The sequence below is a fragment of the Mastomys coucha genome, unplaced genomic scaffold (assembly GCF_008632895.1).
Source record: "Mastomys coucha isolate ucsf_1 unplaced genomic scaffold, UCSF_Mcou_1 pScaffold22, whole genome shotgun sequence".
In the NCBI taxonomy this organism is placed as follows: domain Eukaryota; kingdom Metazoa; phylum Chordata; class Mammalia; order Rodentia; family Muridae; genus Mastomys; species Mastomys coucha.
Window position 1 is genome coordinate 175,800,457 of NW_022196905.1, and position 14,993 is coordinate 175,815,449.

General features: G+C 49.6%; 1 protein-coding gene across 1 annotated transcript in view; it reads left to right on the forward strand.

Moving 5' to 3' along the window:
• Window positions 1–13,180: 13,180 nt before the first annotated feature.
• The window catches only part of Dusp4 (dual specificity phosphatase 4), a 14,288-nt gene continuing 12,475 nt past the window's right edge, over window positions 13,181–14,993 (forward strand). The window contains exon 1 of the mRNA XM_031339531.1: window positions 13,181–14,143. Within this exon, the coding sequence (XP_031195391.1) occupies window positions 13,699–14,143 (445 nt within the window). The 5' untranslated portion in view covers window positions 13,181–13,698. The remainder of the gene's footprint in view (window positions 14,144–14,993) is intronic.

The following is a 14,993-nucleotide window of genomic DNA, read 5'->3' on the forward strand; positions in this document are numbered from 1 at the left end:
TTTGTGAGACAGTCTGTGTGTGCCTATTCCTTTAAGCTATCCTTTTAGAGATGGTCAGCCAACAGGAAGACAGGAATGTGCAAGCCAGCTGGCATTCCACCAGAAGGGGCCACCCTCCAGAGGCTGCAGATCTGAAATCCTGTCATTCACATCTTAGGCAGCAACTGACAGTCTGTTAATTAACATGCTAAATAAAAGAGATCTGCCTGGATTAGGAAAACTAGCAACATGCTAAAGGGAAGGGTAAAAAGTTGACTCAGACAGATGGCTGCGATCACTTAGGGACATGTTGCAATCTCACGTAAACAAAGAATACTGAGTTCAGCAGCGCTGATAAATGCAGCCATCATGGAGGAATTGGTTCCTCGTCTGTTTTGCGTCCCACCATTGATTTGGAAGGATTTGAGGCTACATGATCCCCAAAGGACAGAGAATTTCAGAAACACACGAAGGTTACCTGGAATTCAGAACAGGTTGGACAGTTTGGGAGCTTGAATTTATGATAATTATTTGGTTGAAAAACACCATCTGCAGAATGAAAGCTTGGTGTGCAAGACAAGTATTCTCTGACAGTGACTGTGATGGCTTGTCTATGCTCGGCCCAGGGAGTAGCACTATTAGAGGGTGTGGCCTTGTTGGAGTAGGTGTGTCACTGTGCTATGGGCTTTAAGACCCTCATCCTAGCCTGGAAGTCATCAGATGAAGATGTAGAACTCTCAGCTCCTCCTATACTGTGCCTGCTTGGATGCTACCATGTTCCCACCTGGATGATAATGAACCTCTGGATCTGTAAGCCAGTCCCAATTAAATGTTATCCTTATAAGAGTTGCCTTGGTCATGGTGTCTGTTCACAGCAGGAAAACCCTAAGACAGTGACATTATGGGGGAGTAGCTCTTTACCTCACTAACTTTACACTTCTTAGAAACTTCCAGGTTTTTGTCTGTCTGTCTGTTTGTTTTGTTTTGTTTACCAAAAGAGCACATCACAATTAGAGCAAAGTGTGGAAAGGGCTTGCTGTGTAGATAGAGGACCTGAGTTCAGATCTCCAGGACCCACTTGCGGAGGCAAGTGTCTGTAAACTATAAGATTGAGAGGAGGAGACAGGATCTCTGGAAGCTCATGGGCCAGCTAGTCTAGTGGTCACCGTAAATCACAGGAGACCCTCTCTCAAACACGGTAGAGGGCAAGGACCAATTAACATGAGAGGGTGTCCTCTGACCATCACGTGTGCTATGTCAAACACACACACACACACACACACACACACACACACAAGGACACACATGAGCATGTACATGTTCACTTGAAAAATAAAATCTCAAAATGATACATATTCAAACTGGCTTAGGTCATGTTTACAAGACCTCATCCTCATTTTTGTTTTAAAATCCCTCCATAGCCTACCTATCAATGTCTGATGCAACAAGTGCATTGCTTTGTTGTATGTTTTAGTTGTTCACTGTCTCTCTGGCTCTGCAAGACACAAACTCTATGAGGTCAGGGGTCATTGCCCACACATCAGTTTGTTCACTATCATAGCCAATCCAAATACAGTGGCTGCTCTAACAGCAAGGCCTGCATATTTGCTACACTAATGAATAAAAGGAAGTGGAAGAGGAGCTTCAAGAAATAAAGCGCTGGCTTTCAAAGAAGAACAGGATGACTTTTGTCTGGACTAGCAAAGCAAAATAAAGCAAGCAAACAAACAAACACCCCACAGAATCTGATCCCTTCACCCAACAAACACAATCAGTATTAGCCCAAAGCTACAGATGTGCTTGTATCAATGGTCTGAGACGTAACTTTAAGAAAATCCAGCAAGAGGCTGGGCGGTGGTGGCACATGCCTTTAATCCCAGCACTTGGGAGGCAGAGGCAGGCAGATTTCTGAGTTCTAGGCCAGCCTGGTCTACAGAGTGAGTTCCAGGACAGCCAGGGCTACACAGAGAAACCCTGTCTTGAAAAAACAAACAAACAAACAAACAAACAAAACAACAAGAAAATCCAGCAAGTCTCTTGAACCAAGGGGAGAAAGATCTCCTACAGCACAGAGAAGTCTTCCCTACAATTCCAGTTAATTAAAAAGGGAAGTTGTTCTGGAGAGGAGTTGAGCGCCTCGTTTTGCATCTCTGAGAACTGGAGCTGTTCTCAAACAGATCCCTGGATTTGCATGAGGCTGATTCAAGAGCAGGCCGGGAATAACACTCAGAGGGCAAGCTGGTCTGTGTGCTCTCCATCTCTTTCGTAAATGATCTCAAGAGATCCGTGAGAAGGGCATTTGGAGCAGAGAGGGTGATGTGAGCCAAAGCATTCTGGGAAGGAAATAAAGAACACATCCAAGAAGACTCATGGTTCAAGGGAGCAGAGCAAAGGGTGAGTCCAGGCTGGAGTAAGAGATGCCAGGAAGGCAAGGGTCAAAATGGTAGCCCCTAGGGATGTCACAGCTATGGAGACATAAAATACTGGGACATTTAAGGAGAGGATGGGTCTAGAGTTGGGAGACTAGAAGCATAGATAGACCCAGTGATGAAACTGGTACAATATTTCCACTACTACCATAGACCTGAAGACAGTGAGGCAAGCAAGACTGTCACTATGGTAGTGGTCAAAGAGGTGAGACAAAGTTGTCCCTAAGAGAGGCCACAGTCTAAAGTCATAGGCAAAGCTTCCCTGGGTCATGAGGCTGGCAGGCTCAGCCCTAAAGCCTGACAGCAGTAGGTCGGTGGCCATGAAGATGAATTCATTTGGGTTTAGCTAGCCACAGAGTGGAAGTTGGGGACAAGGGTGGACAGGAAATACAAATCTTAATGGTTGGGGTAGAGGGTACCTAGGTTCACCGTGCCCTGGGGTGACTTGGAACTAAGGGCAGGTTATAGAGGTTCAGGAACTGAGAGTCCAGACAGACAGTGCAGGCCCCATGTAGAGGGTGGGAGTTCAAGGTGTCACTCCACCCCCACACCACCCCTAGGAAAACCTTGGCTACTAAACTCAGCCAAGAAAACAAGATTCCGGTAGCAAGTACCCAGGGCCAGGAAATCAGTCTTATTGTGATGAAAGCCACTCCTGGGCTCTGGACAGACCCAAGATGAGGCTACCAAAGAGACTGAAGGACCTCCAAGTTGATGGGGAGGGACTTCCACCAGGCTCACAGGTTGGCTGATTGAGAAGAGAGCAAAACATCTTCATGCACAGTCTGGGGGAAGCTGCTCAACCCACTTCTAGTGGGTTCAACAGTCCCTTCTCAGAGCCCAGCAAAGCTTCAAGGAGAGATTCCCTAAGTAGAGAATCCCGGCAATGGAGGAAGGAGTTCAAGCTCCTCCTAGGACATAACGCCCATTATAATATGTCCTCTGAAAACCACCAGAACACCAGAAATGTGCTAACTGAGATCATTAGCGTAGGTCCTGATCCCATTTGATTAGCATCCTCATAGCGACAGGGAATTGACCTTACAATAGCACCGGGTGTGTGTTGTGGTCTTGAATTCAGATTTCTAGCTGACTGACCAGCGTGTCAATCCCTTTTGCTTGTTGATGTACTTTGGAAGAGCAAGCCAAGCAGACCCAAGCAAGCACCCTTCCACCTCATGTTCTGCTGCTAACCTTGCGCAGGGTGCATACTTGGAGTCGCCTTCCAGAGCGCGCCAGGAGATATAAGAAGGAACACTGGCAAATGGCAGGTATGCAGTGTCCCGCCCCCAATGGCTACAATCCTTCTTACACAGCTCATCATGTGGCATGCTCCTTTCCACGGCCCTTCCATTTTCACTCTCTTGGCATGAGCCTCTACCCTCATGCTCCTCCCAAGATGAGAATGGAAGGAGGAAACCCAGGCCAGGGATTCAGACAGACACTGATCTTTTGTGACTGCCAGCGCCACTGACCTTAAGAGCAGGGATAGGGGACATGCCAGTCACTTCTTGCTGTGGGCTAATCATAGTGACAGACAAGTCTGAGTACCTGCTCCCCAAGCCTCCTGCCCGTCAATCCCCACCCAGTGATGGCCAATGACCCTCCGTCCCAAAGGCTGCAGAAGATACATTGGCAAGTGAGAGGCCAGCCTGAGGGTGGGAGGAGATCCGTCCCTGAGGTTTGTGAGCATTTAATTTGAGCACATCCTGTCATGAGTTAACACCCATAGAAAGGGTGAAGAAGAAAGTCCCTTTGAATTGTAAGGGGAGGGGAAGGAACCGGGGGTTTTTATAAAGATGAATCCATGGACAGAGAGGGAGGTCAGCAAGGAGCGGTCCCTGGAGAACAAGGAGCCCTGTAGCATGGTGTGCTCTCTGCATGCACAGAGCCAGAGTTCTATTTCCAGCACACAGAAGAAGGGCTGGGTGACAAGAGGAGGGTGTGGAAGAGGAGGAGGAGAAGGAAGAAAAGGACAAGGAGGGAGAAATCTGCACACAATTGCTTGCACAGTGACACAAAATCTTGGGGGAAAACACAGAGCTGCCCTGTAGAGAAGATTAGCTCACCTCTAACACTCTTCTTGATTCTTCTGTCAGTTGTGAAAAAGGTAGCGTTTGGCATTTTTTTAAAAGACATGACAAATTTCAGCATATCTCTCTTCTTCTTGAATCTGTTTTTCCTGATCCAAAGTATGTGGAGACACTGCAAAAGGCACAGAGCTTCGTCTTCTTTTGCCTTAAACTGACAGGGAAGTTATATTGATCTATGTGTGAAACACTTAGCATTATATTTAGTTTCTTTCACGTTTATTCACATGTATAAAACAGACGGGGGGGGTCTCCACCTGATCACACATTCTAACCACATTTCATTAGAGGGAAGAGGGGATTCCCTTTCAAAGAGCTGGAAGATGGGGAGGGGAGGCCTGGAAGTGAACCCTTTGCTTAACTAAGCCCACAGCTTGCACCGCTAGCATTTACCTAGTGTGCTAACTTGCTGGTCCTGAGTCATGCTGATTTTCTTCAAATTAGAAAGAGAATACTTTGTTTTAAATTCTGTGTATATGTGTATGTGGGAAGCGTGTGTGTGTGTGTGTGTGTGTGTGTGTGTGTGTGTGTGTGTGTAAGTTGCAGGTGACTGTGGAGTACAGAAGAGGGTTTCTAATCCCCAGGAGCTGGAGTTATGGGCAATTATGAGTTACCTGATGTGGGTGCTGGGAACCTAACTCATCGCCTGCAAGAGTAGTAGCTCTTAAGCATGGAGTCATCTCTCCAGCCCCTGGGTGATGTTTTAAAGTAAAAGTCGAGGTTACATAGAAGATGAGTTCCCCTGGCGAAAAGAGAAGCCCTCTGCAGAGGAGCTACAATGTTCAGGATGCTTTAGGCAGCCTTGATGGGAGCAAGGGCAGAGCTCGACAGACAGGCTGGTCTGCCAGGGAGAAGCTTGTGGTAATGTGGGGTCTTTGGGTATTTCCCCACTTCAATGCCTCCCTTTTTCCTTCCCTAGGCTGTCCATTGGAGTGTCCCATGCAGCTGCAGAAGGCGGTTGCTGATGTGAGTTCAGAAAACTATTATTTGGCCGGTGGTAATGTCAGACTAACTTTAATCCCAGCACTGGGAAGGCAGAGGCAGGCAGATCTCTGTGACTTCAAAGCCAGCCTGGTCTACAGATCGAGTTCCAGGACAGCCAGGGCTATACGGAGAAACCCTATCTCGAAAAACCAAAAAAAAAAAAAAAAAAAAAAAAAAAAAAAAAAAAAAAAAAAAAAGAAAGAAAGAAAGAAAGAAAGAAAGAAAGAAAGAAACTGTTAAATCTTAGCCTTTTTGGAATTTCTGACAGGAGTACTATATAGTCCTTGTGAGGGACTATGTGGCTTTTGAAGGCCACTGGTTAGCTGGTAGGACCCTCTTAGCACCCCAAGGTCTAACCCGTCTCCTGTACTGCCCCATGCCTCCTCAAAAAGTGATGTGCTCACAGTGAGCACCCACAGATTACCACATAAATAAAAAACTCTCCACAAAACCATGATGTGCAAGCAGAGAGGAGTCAAACCATGAGAGGCGGGACACACATTCCCTATAATGACTGGGGGGCAGTGGGCTGGGTCTAGGTTCTTTTTGTTTGAGACAGGAGCTCAGTGTGTAACTGCGTAGCCTGGCTAGCCCAGAACTTGCTATGCCTCTAGGGTGGCCTCAGACTCTGTGCCTGCTTCCTGAGTATTGGGATTAAGGGCATTCACCAGCACACTAGGACTTAGTAGGACTTTTTATATGAATTTCACAAGGCCAAAAGAAATTCTGACCCTGCACTACAGTGCCTGTCAGGAGCCTTGCCAAATCCTTAGCAAAACAAGTTAGACAGTTTGCTATCTTAAAAAAAAAAAAAATGTGAACGATAATTTCATTACTCTCTTGGGGTTTATAGAAACCAAGGTAGTAAGGTGACGGACTTAATTGATATGGTAATGAAAGCTAGAGTGGGGCTCACACCTGGGTCACCAGCATCTGGCTTGGCACACAGCGTGTGGGTATAGCTTGGCACATGGTATGAGGGTAGATTTTTCACATAGCCTTTGTGTCGTCTTGCTTCCTTGTAGTTTCAGACAATTGCTTGACTATTTTTAGCAGGCAAAATCCACTGGGGGAAGAGAGACACTAACAAATAAAAGGAAAAGAATACAAGACACAAGGGCAGAATGAATGTCAGAGGTGAGATAGCAGGTTTTAGTTTTATTTTTTGTAGACTCCTGAGAGAAGTCAAGGGGTAATGTTTAACCTTCCAGGGGTAATGTTTAAGTGGCCAAAGATATCTTATTTGGACATTTTTCTTCCATTTCCCTAATCTGGTAACACCGTTCAATCCCTTTCTCTTCTGGCCCTCCCTGGCATTTACGTCTGCTCTTCTACATGGATGCTCACTGGTCCCTGCTATAGAATAGCACACAATGGCAGTTGTACTGGTTTGACTCTGATGGCATCTGTGGTGTTTTGAATATGCTTGGCCATGGGGGAAGTGACACTATTAGAAGGTATGGCCCTGTTGGAGGAAGTGTGTCACCCAGTAGATGGGCTTTGAGGACTCCTGGTGCTCAAGTTCCTCCCAGTGTGGAAGAGAATCTCTTCTGGCTGCCTTCAGATCAAGATGTAGAACTCTCAGCTCCTTTGAGAGCACCACGTCTGCATGGATACTGCCGTGTTTCCGGCCATGATGATAATGGACCGAACCTCTGAAACTGTAAGCCAGCCCCAAGTAAGTGTTGTCTTTTTTTGGGAGTTGCTGAAGTGGAAATGTCTGGTTTCCTTGCAGGCTCAGTTGTGTCATGTGATATTTTTCTGGACACTGTCTTACGAGAGGATGCTTTTGCTGAAGCAGACACATGGTACCTGCTGGAAGCTGCCAGGCAAAGGCCAGAACAGACACTTGAGAGAACGCGTGGTGTTTGAGAAGGATATAGATACAGCCCAACAGACAGTGGATGACGCTACGTGGTCTTGGTTTGCCTTGCTACTCTTTGCGGGTCATCATTTGTCGTGACTTCATAGAAGGAAAGAAAGCCACCAAAGAACTTCTGATGGTGTTCCAGAGGCTTCTTGCTGCTCCTGTGAACTCGGGTTGATTGGGCAGAGCCTCTCTGGCTTTTTTTTTTTTTTTTTAATTCATTAAACTGCCATTGCTGGCTCCTGAATGGTGCTTTTGAGTGGATTGAGCTATCACTGTTGATTTGTATGAACTAGACTGTTGATATCCTGACAATGCGTATTGGATTTACTAAAACAAACAAACAAACAAACAAAAAAACCCAACTATTTCTAAGCAGGTCCACATCCTCCTTTGCCCTATTAACCTTCCCTTTCCACTACCTCTGGGGGATGGTGGGCTAGATGGGCTATCTTATTAAAAGTAGGTTCTGAAAAGTCTAAGCCTACAAGTTGCCTTGGTCACAGTGTTTCTTTCCAGCAAAGGGACCCAGACAGACAGACCGTTAGTGATTTAGACACTTTATTTTATTTTTCAGGCTGAGTTTAGCATATTTGTTGGGTGAAGGAATAGGTGAAGGAAATATGCACAGTAGAACAAACAAGAGAAAAGACCGAGTCTGTTCATTTGTTTACAAAACCTGATCCCCTATCCCTTGAGACACGGTCTTCTATGTAGCCCAGGCTAGCTCCCCGATTCTCCAATCCTTCTGCATCCTGTGTTCTAAAATTGATTATACAGTACCACACCTGGCAAAACAAATCCCCCTGAAGTTTCATAAGGATGTTTGAGACATTCTTGACTCAAATCAAGAAAACTGTAAGCCGGGTGGTGGTGGCGCACACCTTTAATCCCAGCACTTAGGAGGCAGAGGCAGGTGGATTTCTGAGTTCAAGGCCAGTCTGGTCTACAGAGTGAGTTCCAGGACAGCCAGGGCTACACAGAGAAACCCTGTCTCGAACACAACAACAACAACAACAACAACAACAACAACAACGAGAAAGAAAGAAAGAAAGTAAAAAAGAAAAGAAAAGAAAACTGTGAAGTTTAAAGGTTCCCAGCCTGGTATACTGAGGGGAGTTTTAGTACATTGTTGCTTCATTTATTATTTTACTTGTTAATTATTCCATCAAGACAATGCTTCCATATGTAGCTTTGTCTAAAGGTGGGACAGAGAAGAGCTGGAGACTGCCTTTCATGTATGGCATTGTAGCGTGCTTGGCTTTGGGGAGGAGAAGACAGGAACAGTGGGTGAGTTTGGGATTGATAAGAGCTCACCTGGCCAATCATATCATACAGGCTTGGAACCATTTTGACAGGAAACTCCTGCACAAGACTCCTTTTCCAGATGAGGCAATTTTGGCTAAGGGAGAACATCTTGCCCAAGGCCACTAAGCTACATATGGGAGCATCGTCTTGATGGAATAATTAACAAGTAAAATGATAAATGAAGCAACAATGCACGAAAACTCCCCTCAGTATACCAGGCTGGGAACCTGGCACTTTAAATTAGTAGTGTGTGGGACAATGTCACCTAGAGAAAAGGAAGGATGATGAGCTGGGGCATGCTGTCACATGCCTTTGATTCCAGCCCTGCCTGCTCCAGGATAGCTATAGAGACCACACAGAGAGACCCTGTCTTGAAAAACAAAAACATCAAAACAAACGAAATGATAAACTGTAAACTCATCCTATGACACTTCAGATGGACTTGGTGGCATATGTTTGTAATCCCAGAACTTTGGAAATGGAGGCAATGGTAGTGAAGTTTTTAGGCTCAAAGACTGGACTCTGGCAGTCTCAGGCCCAGGACAAAAGGCTATCGTGCCTAGAGGCTCAGCTGCCCCATCCCTAATATACCAAGAAAGGGACCTGTAACAGGCAACAGCAGGGATAGATTTATTCACTGTGACCCATTGGGAAGAACAAAGAAAGTGGCCAGTGCCACTCAGTTAGTCTTCCAGGCACTAGCAGGAGGTTTATGGGTAAATAAAGAGCAGGGGTATGCAGAATTGATAGTCTCTATCCTTGTCTCCGCAGTAGTCTGTCCTAAAAAGTGATCTGAGAAACCGTCAAATCTCTTCCTTGGACGCAGTTTCTTCTGGAAGTAGGGCTTAAACTTTTCCCTTTCACCAGCATTTGATTCCTGTGGAAATTTTAATTATTTGGAATCCAGCATTTCAATAGTCTTAGAGCACAGCAGTGGGATCAAGAGTTCAAGGCCAGCCTCGGCTACTGGACAAGTCTCATGCCAGCCTGGGTTACAGGAAACCCAGAAACTTCACCAAAGCTTTTTAATTCTTTTTTTTTAAACCATTATGTAACTTTTTAAAGTTAGATATTTTCTTTATTTACATGTAAATTTCTCCATTCCCAGTTTCCCCTCCGAAAAACAAAGAAACAAACAAAAACTTTTTAATTCTTTCATTGATTTCTAGGTGTTGAAGACTGCCACTGCCCCCCAAACTGTGGCTTGAGTGTCAGAGGTGGGCAGGAAGGAGAGACATTGTGGAGATCTTTCCTCCTTGGAGCCTGAGTTGCCCTCCAGTTCTCCCCAGTATTTACCATTCGAGCACGAATAGGTGCAGGTAGAAAGATGTTTGGTGTGGAGTTCAGAGTAAGAAGCAAGGCTCTGCAAGCCAGCGAATCTACTGCCACCTTGATTATTCACTTATCAATGACTTTCTTTTTTAGAATTAAGTTTTATTCAGTTACTTTGGGACAGAGATGTGAGTCAGAGGCTGGCATCAAAACCAGAATAGAAGCCACAGTCTTCTCTGGGGAATTCTACTCCTGGCTTCGAATCCCCAGATCACAAAACTTTCTAATTGGAAAGAAAAGTTCTTAAACAAGCGCAGGGATTTGTTGGAGCCTGACAGTGACTAATAAGGTCGGTCTGAGGACTGCCTGATGAAAGAGAAGTTGGATTCACATGTCACGGTGAAATTTTAAAAGCATTTCCACCCTGAGCTTTACTGCTGAGTGTAAATTGGGCAATCCCACCCCAATCCCCCGCAGATATTCCTAAACTAAATAACTCTAACACCCAAGCTTTGGCTCCCCTCAACTGCCTTTGTTTACTGCAGGATTTTATTGACAGAACTGACTCACGAAGTTCCTGTGTAAACTGAGTGTTTCTCACCCTTCAGCCAGATGACCAACGGAAGGAGGCTCTTATATCTTCTCTATAGCCGCTGTTGGGTAGACCTTAAATTGTGTTCACCTAACTGTGGACCAAATGGCTCACACGCTTCCATTAAGAAAATGATCTAGGGTGCTCTCACAGCATCCGGGTAAACACAGTGTTGTCATTTAAAGCTCATTGCTGACATTCACACTGCTAAAGGCAGTTCCTGAAGGGGGCGGGGAGGGGGGGAGGTTGTTGTTTTATTCAACACCATCTTCTTAACAAAAAACTCGCTTTTGGCTTAAATGTCCTAAATCCCAAGTAGCTGTCCCTCTCCAGGAACAGGCGCGCAGGCGCGGACACTCACACGTGGACGCACACACTGACACGCGCCTGCCCACACCCCCTGCGCGTGACTCGCCTATGGGATTTACCGGCTTCTCCGGCAAGGATTACTGTCAGGTGCAGAAAGCAGCCCTTTGTTCGGTGGGCATTTCCCCCCCTACCCCCCCGGATTTGACTTATTTACAGGCCATGTGAGCAATGGGCCTGGCTGGCGGCGGGATGTGTGTGTGGCAGGGAGAACATCCCTGACGCAGGGGAGACAAAGGCTAGTAAGGCCAGAGACGCGGGGTGGGGGTGGGGGTGGGGGGACGGTCCCTCCATCCCCCTGCAACTCAGGCGAAATCGGCCGAGCCTTGCATCCGGAGCTGAGGCCTGCTGACCCATGGATGTGTAAACTACGGGGAGGGCCCCACGACAGTGAATCTGACCCCGGCTGTCCAGGCACCGGGATGTCTAGCACCCATAGAAGGCCAGCGAGAGGGAAGCACTAGACGGCCTCACAGCTCCCGCCGAACCAAGAGAAACCACTTTGCCCTCTTCACTGGTGCAGGACGCCCATGCCGCTCTCCCCGCCAAGATGCCGGGCGCTCAAGACCTTGCCCCAGGCAGCGGATGTCACTGTGCTGTGGTGGCTCCTTCTGGAACCCGGATTAGAGTGATCTCGCACCCGAGGCACCAAAATATAAGGTGCGTTAGGGGAGTCGCTAATATGTCAGCAACACATTAGTACGCATGTAATAGTTTATCTTTTTAACTGCAAAAAAAAAAATCCATAAACAAAAAAAAAAATGCTGTGCCATTTTGGAACCCGAGGCAAAAAAGGAAAGATCTCCACAGATGGTTGCCCCCACCCCTACCCCTCCTCGGCCTACTGGGCCCAGAAAGGGGTGTCGGGGCCTTCAGAGTGCAGAGAGCCGGTAGAAGGCCTTGAAAATGGGAGCTGGAGGTGATCTCGGGAGAGCAGCCCCGCAGAGAACAAAGCAAAGGGTAACAGAGTGGAGGGGGCTGGACAGGGCGGGAAGGACCGTGAGGCTTCGGTGCCTGGCTGCCCTAGTCAGGCTTAGCCGCAACCTGAGAAGGAATATTCGACCTGGCCTCTACCAAGGCCGCGAGAGAACCCCGTAATTCCCTTGTTCGGTGATTAATTCTTGCTAACAAGGCTTGGCAAGATCTCGGCCGAATAATTTTTTGGCTTTCTGTAAGGTCCCCACCACATGCGCTCATAACCTTCCTCTCTTGCCAAAATCAAGCCCTCGGGAAATTAAATGCCCCAATCCTCCGGGAAAGTAAAACCGGGGTGCAGATGCTACGTGACCTGGGAAGACGGATGTAGAAACTCGAATCGTCTTCGAGCTTATTAAATTTGTTTTTCAAAAGGTCATTCTTCGCATGGACACTTTTCAACATCTTCCTTCGTACCAAATGTAGATCTTAACAGTCATTTCCTTAGAGGACATTGCGTGTGAGCAAGACAGAGGCGAGGACTCCCACCAAAGCGGAAAACCTCCGGGTATCCCCCCCCATCCCCCCACCCGTGGTTAAATAAGCCGATTTTAGGAGGCTTGGGCACGAGTGCCGCCCATTCTCGCGCACGGGCCCAGCATTCGGCCAATTAACGCCCCCCTCTGGGTTGTAAAGCAACCAACCCTACACCTCTCTTTTGTTATTGGGCTTTGGCGCGAGGGCCTTCCCTTTCATCTTCCTAAGTCCGGGTTTGCCCAGGTTCCGCGCGGGAAGCTATAAACCTGATCTAAATAGCTCGAGATGGAAATCGATCACGCTAATGTATAAACTAAGTCCGGGGAATCCATTAAAAAAAAAAAAAAAAACCAAAAACCAAAAACCAAACACAACCGGCGGGACCCGAAGGACGAGATTATGTCCCGGCGAGAAGGTCCCAAGCCCTGCGGGATGGCAGCCGCGCCGTGTCAGGTTCCACCTAGTTGCAGTCTCCCACCTCGGAGACTTGGGAGGCCGGGGGGTGGGGGGAGCGCAAGGGTGAAGACCTCCAAGCGGAGAGCCCAGGCCTGGGTTAGGCCCGCGTTGCCGCCACCCGCTACGATCTCTCCCGGGGAACGCCGCGCTCCGGGGCTGAGGAAGGACCGGGAACCGCGCCGCGGCTCCATTCACAAAGTCCGGGAGCAGCGGGCTCGCGGGCGGGTCGGAGGCTGCCTCCCTTTTCTCCTCTCCGGGTCTCAGTTTTTATGAATGGGCCTGTCGGCAAGCACCGAGCGCCCTGTTTACTCCTCTCTTTGTGACGTCGAGGCCCCGTGACTGGCTGCCAGGGGGGGTGGCCGGCGCTCCATTCAGGAGCCGGGCTGGGGGCGGGGCGGGGAGCTTGCGTGGGGGGCGGGGCCTGGCGAGGTAGTAATGACTCTGCCCTCCCCCGGGAGAGCCGGCGAGCATTAATAAATTTCTAAGCCAGAGGAGGAAACTCTGGCTGGGGCAGTGCGTGCAGCTCCGGCTCAGCGTTGGGTTGGGGGGGAGCGGAAAACGGCGGCGCCCACGGCAGGAGCAGCCTAGCTAAGCAAAACACAGCAGAGGCAACCAAGCGAGAGGAGCCCTCCTCTCTCGTAAACACACGGCTCCCCTCCTCCTCGGTCGCCGGCCCCGGGGTGCCGCGCGCCCGCCTGCTTTGGCGCCAGAGGAGGCTCGGACGGCTATGTAAACGTCGAGGCTGCGGGAGGAGGCTGGGGTGTGTGGGGCCAAGTTTGCGGGTCACTTCGGCAAGGCGCCCTCTTAGCCCTCGCCAGGTTCCTTCTTGTAAGCCTAGCCGCCTCGGGTGCCCTTGGCCTGCCTTCTCCAGCTCCCCAGCTTGCTGCGCGTGTGGCCGGCGACATGGTGACGATGGAGGAACTGCGGGAGATGGACTGCAGCGTGCTCAAAAGGCTGATGAACCGGGACGAGAACGGCAGCGGCGGCGGCAGCGCGGGCAGCAGTAGCGGCAGCCACGGCGCCCTGGGGCTGCTGAGCGGCGGCAAGTGCCTGCTGCTAGACTGCAGGCCGTTCCTGGCTCACAGCGCGGGCTACATCCGAGGCTCGGTGAACGTGCGCTGCAACACCATCGTGCGGCGGAGGGCCAAGGGCTCCGTGAGCCTGGAGCAGATTCTGCCCGCCGAGGAAGAGGTGCGCGCCCGCCTGCGCTCCGGCCTCTACTCGGCTGTCATCGTCTACGACGAGCGCAGTCCGCGCGCCGAGAGTCTCCGGGAGGACAGCACGGTGTCGCTGGTCGTGCGGGCGTTGCGCCGGAACGCGGAGCGCACAGACATCTGCCTGCTTAAAGGTAAACGTGGGCGCCCGGGGAGAGCGAGCGAGGTAGGAGGGAAGGTGGAAAGGGACTTAGGGCTGCTGGAGTCCCCTTCCTTGCGTGTCTTTGTGCGTGTCCGTGTACACGGTTTTGCTGTAGTTTTGCAGCCTTAAGTCCCGGGGAGGCCGTGCTGGCGCGTCTCCCTCCCCAGTCACCTGCGATCCGCACGCGTCCTGGAGTTTCCTTGTTTATTGACATGAGCGGTTCTGGCCTGGATGCTGGCAGCGGTTCCTCGGCGCAGCCCAGCTCCAAGTACCGAGAACGCGCTCTTAAAGTCCCACGGGGGCAAGAGGGTTCTGTTTCCGAGAACCCTAGAGGGGTGACGGAGGGTGAACCCTGTGGTGGAACCTGTCTCGGGAGTTCGTACCCGATCGGTAAACGAGGAAAGGAGAGTTGGGTGGCAGATCTGGGGAGCGATCTTTTCTCCCCGCTGCCTCAACTCCGAGCTTTCTTGGAAGGAGGCCAAGCCCCCCCTGCCCCGGTCTAAGGGAGGCTGAAGTGCTGTATTGGGGGGCGGGGGGTTTAGGGGAACCCCAGACTGAACCGCGCGTTGCTCCTGCTAATCCCGGGAGCAGAGAATCACCACCTTTTGTTCACACTTCATTTTCGTCTGGGCTAGTGGCGCGTGCCTGGTTTGAAGCGAGCCCTCGCCTAGGAAATCAGGTGGCCGGGAGAGAGGGTGGCTTGTCAAATTTAGAAGTCAGACACCCACAAGAGGGTCGTTCAGTCTCCCAGACGCGGGAGAAAAGGGACCGACCGCTCGCTGCACCTGCCAGCTCGCCCGGTGTGCGGGCCTCCGGTTGAGGAGCACTGGGGGGGGGGGGGG